Source organism: Dromaius novaehollandiae, chromosome 8 (genome assembly GCF_036370855.1).
Source record: "Dromaius novaehollandiae isolate bDroNov1 chromosome 8, bDroNov1.hap1, whole genome shotgun sequence".
Lineage (NCBI taxonomy): Eukaryota > Metazoa > Chordata > Aves > Casuariiformes > Dromaiidae > Dromaius > Dromaius novaehollandiae.
In genome coordinates, this window is record NC_088105.1 from 21,642,807 (window position 1) to 21,658,143 (window position 15,337).

At 35.0% G+C, this 15,337-nt stretch overlaps 1 protein-coding gene across 5 annotated transcripts in view; it reads right to left on the reverse strand.

Moving 5' to 3' along the window:
- PTBP2 (polypyrimidine tract binding protein 2) overlaps nt 1-15,337 on the reverse strand; it is a 54,719-nt gene that overhangs the window by 15,732 nt on the left and 23,650 nt on the right. For all 5 annotated transcript variants that reach the window (XM_064515877.1, XM_064515876.1, XM_064515875.1 and 2 more), the window contains 4 exons: nt 9,792-9,964; nt 9,191-9,334; nt 5,382-5,546; nt 5,196-5,306 (listed from right to left, as the gene is read on the reverse strand). In XM_064515877.1, the coding sequence (XP_064371947.1) occupies nt 5,196-5,306; nt 5,382-5,546; nt 9,191-9,334; nt 9,792-9,923 (552 nt within the window). In that variant the 5' untranslated portion in view covers nt 9,924-9,964. The remainder of the gene's footprint in view (nt 1-5,195; nt 5,307-5,381; nt 5,547-9,190; nt 9,335-9,791; nt 9,965-15,337) is intronic.

A 15,337-nucleotide genomic window follows, 5' to 3' on the forward strand; every position in this document is an offset into this window, starting at 1 on the left:
TTCCAACTGAAAGAAAGGGACAAACAAGCAGTGTTTCCTCCTACTGCTTAAGTAATCAACCCTGCAGAAGGTTGTCTGCAGAAGGACAATAAGAATTTCTATCTAGTCAGAGTCATGGCACTTGGATCTCTCATTCACAAATGTCATTGTGAATGTCGAGAGAAGTGATCTCAAGCAGCAGAAGTACCGTCTGATGTTCCAAAATGGTGCACATCCTTGAACAACTGATGCAGAGACAGCTTCATGCTGGTAAGAGTCAGAAGTCTCACTAGGCTCTAAGGCAGAGAAAGCGAACATGCTTAGAATAATTTCTTCTCTCCAGCTTTCCTCACCTGAATGAAGGGCTTTCTAATATAATGGATACAATTCACTGCTCTGCTCTTGATTCTTAGGAGTAGAGATGCCTGCAAATCCTTGTGAAAGGAGAGTCTGCTGAACAAAAGTGCTATAATCCTTAGAAATACGCTTTGATGAGCCTCTGCTAAAGTTTGTACGGACCATGAATCTGTGGAATTAAGTGCCCCTACAAAAAATGGTCAAGGTAGTCCTCTATTAGAAAGAGATGTGCCACTGCCCATATTGTTTCAATAGTTCACATACAGTATATAGAAGATGGACATGAATGCACATGAATGCAGTCCTGGAGGCAGAATATGCTTTGGTGTTTTGAGGTCCTGACTTCCCAGTTCAGAAATAGCGCCCAGGAATATAGCTAGCAGCTATTTGTGGAGACATGGGGCCTCAAGCCACAGCAAATAGCTTACACAGCCCTCTCCTTTTCAAGCAGTATACATACCTACAGTGATGATTCAAGACAGGAAATAGGTCTACTGCAGGATGAAGAGTCTGAGAACATTTGCCAAGGTCTGACAGAGAATGGTCAAATTACACTGAAAAGAAAAAAGGTGCAGAGCGGGGTAACAAACAAACCATCTGCCTTCTCTAAGTCGTAAGAGGAAAGGAAGAGAGAAAATAAGCCCCTACTCCCTTCCCTCCCCCAAAATACACAAAGCAGAAGAAGCTAGGAACATGATCCTGAGAAGGAGATGACATGATAACCTAGAGCACTCAAGGGGCAGGGGAGGCAGGCAGAAAGAAAAATGAGAAAAGGGGGACCACTAGCAAAATGTATTGCAGTTCAAGTAAGTAGCTCAAAAAAAACTGAAGGTCATAGAGTCAGCGTCTCTTGGTAGAGATGTGACCACATGCATCTTACAAATACTTCTGATAAAGGTCTCTATCTGCAGTGTTGGTAAATACTTGAGGTGTGAATGAGCATACAGACAAGCATTTGAATGAAACTTGTTTCTTCTGAGAAAAGTGTCTTGGATATGAGAAGTAGCTGCAAAACTGGAAAAACCCAGAACACACTGTTGCTGCACTTGCTGGGCTTTCTGATATAATGGACACAATCTAGCACCCTTCTCTTTATCTGAACATTACTTATTATTTCTGTTCAACAAATTCTGCTCTTTAGGATTCACGATGTCTGAAAATCCTTTAGTGCATTAAATCATGGATAATAGCTCTAAAGTTGAATACTTTATGTGGACTCCTCATTGCTTTCCATTCTGGGAATGACTACCAGAAGTTGATGTTACAGATTTTATTACTAAGAAATCCAGCAAAGTTCTTTGGCAGACTACTATCAGTGCAGAGCTACCCTAATGCTGTCACTCAAAACTCGAAAGAAGTTCTCTTGAATGTGAAGTCAGACCTCAACAGGATCTCTGTGCAGAAACAAATCACAGGTAGTCTGAACAACCTAGGGGCCAAGTAATGACCTAACGATCAACTATGATAGAAACTGTCAGTTAGACTTGTGGTATTTTTAACCTATACTGGGTCAAGATGACTGTCATGCACCACATAGTCCAACTCTCCATTTACCCTCCAGAGATATGATATTAATAACTTTGTCAATACCCAAGATTTGGCAGAATACTTTTGATGCATTTACAAAGACAACACCTTCGACTGGCCAACTGTTCAGATAGAAACGCTGCCACTCCAGTCTTTTTACGGTATACCACATTAGTAATATTAAAATATTCAAGACTGCTGCTTCCATTGAAGGTATTGATCATTTACTATGAAACTGAGCTATTTTTACTGCTTAGAAAATCTCTTTATGCATACAAAGATCTCCAGGACACCATCTTCTGCTTTTCTGGAAAAAGCACAATAGTTTAACATGCTCTAGTTTTGCACACTCAGTGCTTCTTCCAACCCATGGCTAGCCTGCTGCATTATACAGAATCTGAAGTTTGTAGTCTTCACCTTTGGTTGCAGATACAATGAAATATAATGATCCAATCTGAAGGTGGTGATGAAACTGAGTCAGTGTAGCCATAATCTACTCTTATAGGAAATGAGTTTCTCAGAAAGCAAGTGGAGCAGGAATGCAATTTTTCACTACTTGCTCATTCAGATAGCAAAAGCAGTCCCATAGGGCTAGAGGCTTCATATTGTACATTCTTGTTGGTGTCACTGTTTTCTCAGAACCTTCAAATGAATAGCATCTCTCCTTGGTACTTACATCACTTGAGTTTTTCAAATTGTTCTTTAACTTCCTTAATAAGTCTTCAATTTCTATTAAGGCCACATTCTGATTTCCTGTGAAGAGTGCCAGTGAAAAACTAAATTTCCCCATTATCTTCTATAGTAACAACTGATCAAAAACAAATTGCCAACTTCTTTATTCTTTTGCCATGCTTCCAATTTTGAACTCCATGCAACTTCAGTACAGCCACTGTGTCCTTGGGCTTCTACTGTATTTCAAATGTGTTTCAACTGGAGGGTGTTTTTCTCATTGTCTGACTTCATTTCTTTCCATTTTGTCTCCCTTTAGGTATTTTTGTTTAGGGGGCACTTCATGTTTTTATCACAGTAACTTAACCATAAAAACTGTACTTATTTTACTTTAGCTCAAGGCTGGGGGGGGGGGGGGGGGGAAGTGGAGGAAATCAAATCTTCCTTCGAATACAGCATTCTTTAATACCTTTGTTAAATGTAGAGACTAATTAAAATGAGAAACTTTAAAACAAGCCTGTTTCATTTGTCACTTAGGTAGGCTTCCAGATCACTCTGACAACAATTTTACATGTAGGAGTCACTGTTACTCAATGAAGTTTAGTCATTCACACATAAGCTACCAGCTAGTGAACCCTAATCAAAACATGCAGAACTGGAGAAACGGAAAAACAAAGACATGCTTCTTTTCAAATTATGACCAACATAGTATCCCACAAGCTGACATCAGTTTGTCAGAATAGTAAGAGATTCTTCAGTTCCTTTCATATTTCTATATACTTCATCCTTTGTTATTTTGCCACTTCTTCATAATATATTCCTAGAATTATACTGATTAGTTTTCCAATAACTACCTTCCACTTCACAGATGCTATCTTTCCATTAAATCTTCTGACAACATAAGCGAGACTCAAAAAAAAAAAAAAGTCAAAAATATTTCACTTGTCACAATTTGCATCAAAAATACTCTTCTTTTAGAACAGCATTAACATCTATTACTGAAAAATAACTTCCAAACTTGAACCAAGAGTGAATTACAACATTCTTAAACAAATTTCTCTGAGTCCAGTTGTTCCTCAGGTATGTCAAACAGGAATCTAAATAAGTCACAGCAATTCTTGCAGCTATTGTAGGTTAAAAATCAAGTTTCTATATCACTTTTAAATATACTTGAAAAGATGAAAGGTGTATTCTATCCACGAAAATTTTTTTTACTTATTACAATAACATAGTTGCATTTCCTGCTGCTCTAAGAGGCCACCTGATATTTGACATATATCTATGTGAGAAGACTATCCATAATTTAAACAGCATTCTAAATTTACAAGTATTTTCAGATTACTTTTCATGAAGATCATCTTACAGAATAAACCAAGTAGCAAATCTTCTTGTCCTTGGCTAATGTTATTCTTCCTCAGCAGAAAGAAAACTTGCACTCTTCCTGAAAATGTGTCTTTTAATTTTTGTGATTTTTAGCCACCTTGTACACTTTTAATCAACACTCAGTACTTCACTTCGTGGTGAGGATAAAATTACCATCCTGTACCTTTTAATGAAGATCTTTAAATCCACATAGTCATCTTTCCTTTTTAAAAAAAAAAAAGGCATCAGAAAACTAAACCTACTTTTTCTTTCCTCTTCTGATAAATATCCATTGCCAGCTTAATCTGAGGTGTGAGCTTTTCTCTTTTTCCTGAAGTTCTCAGCTAGTCTGTCATCTATGCATAATAACCACTTTCTATCCTGCCAAGTAGCACTTAACCAGCACATCAATTTTAATCAGCCCTGCACAAATCCAGACTGCATGCAGAAATTTAAAAATATAAATAGATTCTGTGCATCTCTGGGAAAAAAAATAAGTCTAGCCTTCCCCTTTGGTTCACATTGTGAAAACTCTTACAGGCACACGTTTCATACTGCCACAATGTAAATATATTCCGTTCAATCTATTCGAAAAGTCTGGACAAAGAACAACAGCACGTCATCTAGACATAATTTGTTCCTTAGGCTCCTTCCTGCTATAGTGAATAAACTAGTTACCTAGTTTTGCCTCTCCTATCCTTGCCAGGATAGGAGTGTTTTCTATAAACTGAAACCAAGATCTTTCACCTGGCACTGATGCACAGCTTCATCATACGCTGGTCCCATGAGTAAGTTTGTCCTCTCCCTTCTTGGCACTTCTTGTTTTTTAGCATACTAATCTAACAACTTTCACACGCCTATACCACTCTGAAAATCACATATGTTTTGATGCTAAGAAAGTATCTACCAGTCATTAGCCAACTGGATCAAGTTTGCTGCCTCCAGAGAACTGGTTATACGTCCTACATTTCTACTTCTGCTGTCATCTTCACTACTGCACTATTATACAGTATTTCAACTTTGAGAAGTCTATCAATAAGGTTTTTTTTTTTTAATAACTACATATGTATACAATTTTTTAGACATACCATCTTGAAAAATACTAAGTGCAACATTACCATATTAAATAATATCACCAATTTCTGTTAATCTCTAAAAAATATGCTTTCACACAAGCTGTGGAAAAAACAAACAAAAAAACAAAAAAACCCCACATCATTATAGTCAGCACTTCATCACAGTAACATTTTCTAAATGCTTAGAGTACAGTATGGGCTCAGTCTTAAGAGAGTTATACTTACTAGTTTTGCTTGCTGTGCATTTACTGGATCACCATACTGCAGTAAAGCTTGAAACTGGTTATTCTTTGTGAATGTGATTATCTTCAAAACAGCACCAAACTTGGAGAATATCTGTCAAAAAACATTGTAAGGTTTATGCACAAGTTAATGCCAAACACAATTCACGTTAAAAAAAATTTGGCTTACCTGGTGAAGAACATCCAGGGTTACAGGATAATACATGTTGTCAATAATTATTCTAAGTACTGGACTCTGAGCTGGAGTCACTGCACTCTCACTAACTGTGGTCCCGCTTATGGGAGCATTTGTTGTCTGTACTGCTGTCACTGCCTGAAGAACAGCTTGGGCTCGCTGAAGGAAAATAAACAAGGGAATATTTATTTCTTTTTCAAAACAATTTCAAGATGATAGCTAGAAATTAGTTAACAATATTCATATAGTTATCTTCAGAAACAAACAAGTCCACTTATTTAAAAAAAAATCATAGCTACAGACATAACAGAAGTGCAATGCAGTCCAACTGTGAGACAATAAAAATGAAAACATTGATCAATCCTCATGGGACAGTAAGAAGGGGCTTCAAATAGTGCCAAAATCAGTCTTCCTAGTAGCAAGTTCATTGTTCTACCAGTAAGGTTAAGTGAGGATTTTGTGGATTTCAGAAGAATGTTTACAGATTCCCTCCCCCCAAAACCCTACTGAAACCAAAAATTTTTATCCTGTTTTTCCAGAGTTCATATTAGCTGCATTTTAGCATTTCACTGCCACTTTAACCAGGCAGAAGGCTCCAAGGGGAAGGACAATGCTAAGCTAATGCTTCCTGATTTCTCAGTTGGAACATAATGAAATAGTACACAAGTCTGATCAGGGTCAGAAACAAGTACCCACAGACCAGTGAACAAATTAGTATCTGTTACCCACCTCCCTTTATCAAAAAGAAAAACAAAATCCTTTTCATATGTTAAAAAACACCCACAAATCAAAAACCACACAAGCAGGGTTTTAAAAATTCAAGGTAACCACATGATGATGTCACAAGAACACACATCTACATAACTACTGCTACTGCCAAAACTGAGAGTTTTAGAAAGTTCAGATTTGAGTGGGAGGGACACAGCAAAAAGACTTTCCATTTAATACTTTTGTTACAGTAGCCTTACGAAGTAAAACAATACACAAGGAGACAAGTGAGCATGCCAGGTGAAAGTAATAACCACCATATTAACGCGTACTGCATATTTTAAAGGTATTAGAGCTACTATACAATTTCATGTCTTACAACTTACATGATATTCCTCATACTGATACGAATCAATGAATAAGGAAAATAAGAAAAAAAAGACCTGGTGAACACTAGTTGGGAAAACAAAATTTGCCTCTATGTTAAACATATAATTAAACAACTCTGCAAAAGCACCTTTTGATAAAAACAGCTTCCTTTTTCCTAATGTATAAAATACACAATTTTCAAGCTAGCCAGATAGTTGGCTGAGTCTCATCATTATTTCCTACTCTTTCTGGAAGCCTGGAAGCAGCATATAGCTATTAAAACTCATGCCTTAAAGTGATTGGAGAAGTTTATACTTTACAACCTAAAAAACCCAGAACTTGATGTCATAATAAGTAATCTTTGTTGGCACTATTTATGTATACTTATATCTCTCATATCACATTCCATTAAAGTTAACGCAAACGCATGATTAAGTGAAGGTACGTGCAGGAATAACCATTTGCAGATTAGGGTAAAAGCGATAAAAATTACTACAAAATGGGTATTCTGAAAAAAATTCAAACAACCATTTAGTATTTATATATAAATATCTCACTCTTGAAGATGCATATATATATTTTTTCAAAATTGAAATAAACTGAAAAAGATCAGTTACATCATTCAGGAAGTACTTTTTTTTTTTTTTTAAATAAATGCTGTAATATCTATGCAGAAAAACTAAAACCATGCATCTTTGACAGGTTGATGATTAAAGACAATTACAGTTATGGAAGTCATTCTATTCTCAAATCATCTAACCAAGTCCAGATACTACTGCACAACACAAGGCAAGAGATCTTTGTTTTAAATCTGAGCTTAAGTGTTCTTTCATTCTTTGGTTTTTATGTCTCATAGCAAAAGGATTTTCACCGAACTATAAAGGTGACATGAAAATTTAAATGGCTCATTTTGGGCATGTTTATCCAGACCCAAATCATCCTAATTACATAATTAAAAATAATTAGAAAGAGTAACACAAGTTAATTTTATTGACAAATTCAGAGTACTATAGCTTAATGGATCTCTTCCTACTTTCATTTTCTAAAAAGCTTGGATATTTAAAGTACTCATTGGTTAAACAGTTTTTTCTGTCCTCTGTATAAGACAAGACAGTTGTACTTTTCTCCAGTTGTTAATCCTATCTTTCTAGTTCCATGTACTAACATCCTCACTTCGTGTATTCTTTGCTGAAGAACCAGGAAAGGACAATTATAAAATGAAGTTGGCTGGAAGAAAAAGCTTTCAAATGCAGATTAAAAGCTGCAGTTCTGAATATCTTAAAAAACGCAGATTGAAAGCATTACCTGCATCACCTTAATTGTTCCCCACAGAAACAAGAATATCCAACTGTCTTTTGTTTTTATGGAATGCCTCATGAGATACTAGTTACAGAACAGTTACTGCCAAGTACCTACTCACATTCTTTAATTCGAATTTAGAGAAATATAGGGACTAGAAAGACTAGGGATTTGACTGTTAAAACTGGGTATCAATGCTTATGGTAGCATAAAAGCTGCTGAAAAGCCAGCACATCTCATGTGTTGAAAAGATGGCCCTGTGAAGTAAAAACCTGTCCTCTGGCTTCTATGGTGATACAATGTAAGACAAGGAATTTTTACTTCTTAAGGCAGTACTCCCATCCACTGTATGTAGCTACTGAATTCATTCTTCTTGCTCTTTTCTCAAAAGACAATTAAAATATCTGTTTTTTCTTTAGAAATGACATTTTTCAAAAATGTCATGATTTTTGAAGAGTACCTTTTGAGGACATAAGACTATTGCAGAGTCTACCAAACTGGAATGCTTAGAAAGATCAACGGGGGGGGGGGAAATCAACACTCTATTTCATCTGAATCCAGATTTCTTTCAACAGGAAACTACCCTGAAATTGTTTTTAAAGATAACAACTATAAATTTACCATTTGCATACCTTATCTCAGATAGGACAAGAATAACGAGAACTGTAACTTGGGCCTTACACTGTGTTTTCTAACATCAAAAAGAGAATGCAAGAGAATGCACCTTAAAATAAACACCTGACTTGTAGGGAGTTGATGCCTCTCCCCCCCAACCCTTGCACTTCGTACAAAAACGGCTACCACATCAGCAAAATCTTTTTTTGCAACGGCATTATTTTTGCAAATGTTCTTGTTCTACTGAAATAAACATACATACACACACACTCCTATTTATCTTTATTTTGAAATAGATTCTGCAGAGGCAAGAACAAAATAATTAAATACATTTGTCTCTACAGTGATCATTAATGTATCCTTCAGAAACAGCAAATCACATGAGCTGAGGTTATCAATGCTACCAGAGTAATCATTCAAAGCACAGAAATGTAGCCATCGGCATCAGCCATTAGCACTAGGGAAATTTAAATTGATATTAGAATCTCAGGTGTCAGAAATAAAGTTAATTTTTTTTCATCCTGCAGTTTCTAAATCAAGATTAGAATTTATTTTATGAAAAAATTTGAAGTTAAACCCTCAGATTTTTTTTATGTTAAGAAAACACATTGGGAAAATTCATCATAATGGAAAGATCACACAGAAAGCAAGTTTCCTTCAATATCATGAAATTGAATGATCATAAATAAAACTACAGTAATGTCTGATGTGGACAAACTAGACAATTCAAACATACTATATTACCCAAGAATACATGCTATGTTTCATTTTCTGCTGTCTGTATTTATAATAATATGTAACAATGAATATACCTGGTTTAGCGTATTATCAGTCTTTAGTTCTTTATGATTAGAATATTGGATATAGATAGGCTGGTTACGAAGATGAGGTGTCACAGCAGAATAGTAATTAACCATAGTGATAGCTGCTTCTTCTGTTGCCAGTTCCAAAAAAGCCTATGATTAAAAAAAAAAAAAAAAAGAAAAAAAAAAATCAAACTAACAATTTTTAGTATTTACACATTGGTTGATTTTTGTATTAGAAACACATAAAAAACACTTAAAGAGGTCTGATAACAAACTTGGCCAAATATCAATCTTTAGCAAATAAACTTGACATGTGGAGAACGATGTCTTCTAAAATGCTTTGTCTCCATAATTCACCTGTGAAGATGCAGGTCTAAATATTTACCTTACAAGTAACTTTTTGTCTTATGTAGTTGTTAACCCTCCACTGTTCCCTAACAAAATTCACTAAAAGATAGAATAAGATAATAAAAAGTTTAAAGCAAAGAAACAAAGGCTTTTCTTTTTTTAATATACTTACCATTATATGACTCATTGCAAAAGCTCTATAACAGTATATTTTGAAATTAGATAGTAACCATCTTAAAAAAGGAAAGCAACAAATTACCTGATTTTTTCCTTTCAGCATCAGGATGTTGGTTACCTTGCCAAAAGGCAAACCTAAAGCAATAACTTCTGTTTCTGTCACTTCTCCAGGCAATTTCCTGATGTGAAGGACACGAGAAGGAGCCCCATCCATTTTATCGTCACCTTTGAATTTCTTGTTGTCATTACCATTGGCTGAAAGACATATTCAGACTGTATTTGAAGAGTTTACTGATTTTGGGGGGGGGGGGGGGTGTTAGGAAAACAATTTTAAATACAAAGTAATTTTTAAGTTAGCCACCTCTTAGCCTGATCTAAATAAAATTCAAGAATTGTTTTAGAACAAATTCTGAAGAGACCAATGGAGGAACACAATCTAAAATGTTCTATGGTTTCATGAAGGACAAACTGTTCAAGACTAACCCAAAAGCCTTCTATGCTAGCTTCTTTTCTAGGCAAGAAAAAACACAGTAAATCTTCTCATCTTGCTTTCAGTGGAGTATCTCATATAGTGCTATGTAAGAATATTAATTATGATTCAGAAGGGCTAGCATAAGAACTGTAAAGTATTTATTTAAAAAAAAAAAGGAGATGAACCAGATTTTTTTTGAAAGAGAAATGATGGGAGTTGAAATAAAGTTACCAGCAGAGCTCCTAAAGGAAATTTTAAGGACTATGTTTTTACTAAGGACCCAGACACAAAAAGTACCAATGCAATCTTATTAATAATACAAAGGTAAGAGCAATCATTAATGCTGAGAAATATCATACTATCTTATTGGAGAAGACGGAGGAGCTAGAGGACTGGCATCACAAAAATCAGATGTCATGTAGCACCACAAACCCACTACCTCATACTTTAAGGCCTAAGCACAAAAATGGCTATGAGGAACTAGGGGCTCATCCATGTAAAAGGAAAGGCCAACAGATAAACCATGATGCAGCCAACGAGGAGGAAAAGAGAGAGAAAACGATGCTAGCAGATACAGGGAAGTATAAGCATCATTGCACAAAGCACTAGAAAGACCTTATTTGGAATACCGTACAGAATTCCAGCAAAATTAAAGAAAAAGGAACTCAAGCAGTAAAGAGCTAGCCAGCTGGATGGAAAGAGTCTCTCTGAAGTAGAGTCTAAAAAAAACTAACTTATTTAGTTTGGCAAAACAGAAGATAAGAGGCAACACAACTGCTGCCTGTAACTGTATTAGTGGAAGAAACATCAGGAAGGGTAAAGAGCTGGAGAACACTGTCAAACACTGTTAACAGACTATATGCATATTAATGAATTAATGAACACTGGAAATCAGAAGACATTTAGGTATGAGAGCAGCAAGCATTAAGACTGCCTTTTGTTCATTTCTGGCCATAAAACATGCAACTCAGCCTGTAAGCTATTCAACTTCTTCTAATATGTTAGGAGAGCTTTTTAATATCTTCCTATGTTTCAAAGAAGAACTGCAACTAGTAGAGGGAAAAAAAAAAAGTAATTATTAGGGTTCAAAGTCATGGGGTGAAGGCTGATCCCAAAGATGTGAAGGGTTTGAAACAAGCAGACAACCCACCCCCCCCAAAAAAAAACTGAATACAAGATTACTTAATTTTATTTGTACTTGCTAAAAAATAGAAGCAAAGAAGAAAAAAAGAATCAGTAGAAAGCATTTATTTTAAATCCTCCAAACACCTCGCCTTGCAAGAAAGCTTGTGATTTTCCAGAGAGAATAGAATAAAGAAGTCCTCAATTATCACTCAGCTGTAACTCCAGACCATAGTCCAGACCAAGTTCCTTTAGACCTAATCCGATTTTCTGCATTAAAATATTTTACTCATTTATGACAGAACTGAGCACAGTAAGTTTTGCTAAGAGTATGCCTAAATCATACATCAAGAATGTCATTTATTAACTCACTTTGCCTAATCCAAGCCAACTCACTCAAGATTAAAAACACTGAATAAAATGGACTTGATTTTAAGAAGTCAAGAACAACCACCCTTCCAAGCTTCACAGACACCACAGGTAAACACATTTATCTAACTTTTCAATGCAATTAGCAAAATTGGCAAAGCCTGGTTCTCTGACCAAAGCTAAGGACATACGTTTTACTTTTTCAGTAATAGTCATACTCTAGGAGCATGCTTTAAAGGAAGGCTAGGAAAAGTTAAAATCAGTACATCAGGAACTGTTTCCATCGCTTCCCTTTTGGCTTTTTCTAATAGCTAATTCTCCCCATTCTAGTTTGAATGTTCATCTTCTACTTCAGCTATTATTTTTTACTATGCTTCTCTGAAATTAAGATCCAGCTTTTATCAAAAAAAAAAAAAAAAAAAAAACACCCCACAAACCACCAAACTACACCCAAGATACTCTCTTTGTGAAAATCAGTATGCCTTAGAGTCAAGTCACCTCTTAGTATTTTTTTGAAATTAGTAATTTTTTGAAGTGATACTCTAGACTGATCTTTTAAAAATTCTTTAACCGCAGAACATTTTCTAAGTCTTCTCCAATTCATTCTAACAAACAAACAACAAAAGCCCAATGACATCCGAATTGGTCAATATTCAGCCAGCAGTATCCAAATGACAATGCTCGAAGAGGACAAATCCATGCAATAGTATACATCTTTCTTTGCTCTGCTCCCAAACATCCTGACTATTGCTTAGTTTCAGACGCATTGAATTTCACAAAGCAGAACATTCACTCCCGACTTCTGAAGTCTTCTCTTCTCCGAGTGCACAGGATAAGGAACAAGGAGGAAAAAGCTAAATTCTAGATGAATACTTTGGTCAGGCTCTGGAAAGATCTCCTCCTATTTCATCAAAAATTAAATACCAGAAAGTAACTATTCCTATTTAATATCCAAAGACTACTGTATACTAGACATAGGAAAGCCTTTTGGATACATGCAAAGAACTCTTTCAAACATATTCTAGGTAATATTCATCCACTTACGATAGTAATTCTACATCCTAATTTTATTTTCTCCCCAGAAGAATAAACTTAGATAGAACAAAGAGCAAAATTTCATAAAATACACGATACTAGGATCTGAAATACAGCTTTAGCAAGCACAAGGCTCTAACTTGTGCTATTCATAGAAGATGGGGAGAGCATGCTTTCATGCAGCCAGCTTTCAGCTATTCAGAACTACATAAGAAAGTGATAAATAGGCTTTCTCATAAATTTTGACTGCTTATTTCTCAGCTGCAGCTCTTTACACAATAATCTTTCCTTGGTAGATCCCAAAGTACTTCTCTACAGGAAACCTGAGGAAAAGTTGTAAGAAGTGACGGGCTTAACATAACATACTACAAACACAAACAACATTCTAAAAAAAAAAAAGTCTGAAAATAGTAAGAGAATTACAGTGAAGCTGAAATTTTATTTCCCATGCCATTTATACTTAAGCTAAGTAATCTGAATTCATTAAAAGTTCACAAAAAAAGACATTATTAACGAAAAATGAGAAAAGTGTTATTAAATTAGAAGATATTCTGAAACTAAAAAAAGTTTTTATCAATCACCAAACAACAATATTTTAAAACTGTCAAATGCTCAGATAAGCACATAAATGGTACTCAAAGATCTGTTTGTCTTGTGTGGTTTTCCACACAAAATGACTTTGACATATTAACTTTTCCACAGAACAAAGTCCAAGAAATTTTTAACTAAAGCTTGGATTTGAGTTAGGCTTTAGGGAATCCTAAAGTTACTAGTAAAAGGACTGTGGGACAGTACATAACAAATCCATGTGTGTGTGACTGGTTAAGAAATGTGTCTCTAGTTCCTTTAATCATTTCTGCATTATCTGAATAAATTGCTTTTCTATCTGCATGCATTCTTAGCTAATGTTCCCTTTTTAAAAAAGTCCTGAATTTCTGCTGAAGTATAAACTTAAAGAACAAATTTAAAGAAATATTGTACTTCATAATATCATTTTAAAAACTACCTGCTAATAGGTAGTTACCTATTAGTTACCTAACTTAATAGTTATTGCAAGAAAGGGGTATCCTGGTAAGTAGTAGCCCATGTTATCCTCGATAAAGCGTTTAAGCTAAAAAGTAGATATCCCAATATAATAACGTATGCAATGATACAGAATTATGCACTAAAGCATGCCAGAATAATCAGAAAGATGGGGGACATCTGAGGGCAACAGGGCAACTGGGGGAAAGCATTCCCAGTGCTATGGAAATGCCAAAAGAAAGTTCTCAGCAGTAAGACAAGTAACCATGACAAAGCTAATTATTATTTGTTGGCAGAAGTATACCTTGTATGATGAAAACTGAACAGACAAAACTCATAAAATGAAGCCAATCTCTTTAAAGCAAGATCCATCCCAAAGTGTTATACATCAGCTTTTAAGAAGATGGACGAAATTCAAACAACATTGTTCAGTTATTAATAAAGATAACATTGATTTTGATTTCCTGCCTTAGCTAAAACTGACTCATTCAACTGCACTTTTTGTACTGCAATCTCATCTCAAAAAACAAACAAACAAAAAACTTCACTAGTATAAACAGCAGACTGTCACAATGTGTAGGTTATTTATCACTTCCACATGCCTTTGAATATTGCACAAATGAGAACACCAAAGTCTAAAAATGGTTGAGGTCTCTTTTCAAAAAATCCTGCATAATGTTTCACTGGTCATTTTCCAAAAAGCTTCTCTGCCTTATATGCAAAATGTGCCTTGTTGCTGTACATAGCAAAAATACTGACAAGAGAACTGTTGAGAAGTTCAGGACAAATAAATCAGTGAGATAAATAAAATGAACCATACCTTCTTCAGTCCCGGTAAGCAGTGTCAGAAGTCAAACGATAATTTAGACTCTAAGGTTAAAAAGTTTCAAGTGCACCTTCATAGTTTTATTGAAGAACAGATAAATTTTCAGTCTTTATATTAAGAAATGCTGACACAATTGGAAAAATATTATATTTCCAAGTTCCTATGAGCAGTATTTACCAGCAATTGGTCATTCATTTAATGCAACTTTTTTCTTTGGTTCAAATAACTTGTAAAATATTCCTGAAGTCTCAGATTTGCATATCACTGATCTCTCAAAAAGGAAAAGTTTTAAATGATCTGGACATTTAAAACAAAGTGATTTTGAACTAGCATAATGAAAGGGGTGGCAGTTCACACATCTGAACTTTGTTTTTCAGAAGCTCTACAAACTTGTTAGTTGAAATAACTCTTAAATTTTTTCTCAGCAAGAGAGAGAAGCACATTTCTAAAGATATTTATCCAAAAAAATAGGACACTTCATTCCTCAACCTCTGTCTTTCTTATTTCTAACAGCTCAAGTGTCCAACAGTTTGGACAATTCTTTTCTTTCACCTACACAACAGATCTGCAAATTTAAGTTTAATGGTATGACATGTGATAAAAAAAATATGCAAACCTAAGTTTAATGACATGATGTGTAATTAAGTTTGCAGATTTTTTTTAATCACGTCATACCATTAAACAACAAAATGTGTAAAGTTAAGTTTAATGATATGATGTGTAACTAAGACTTTTTTATTGTTAATTTAATATCAATCATTTGACCCAAATATCAAGTACG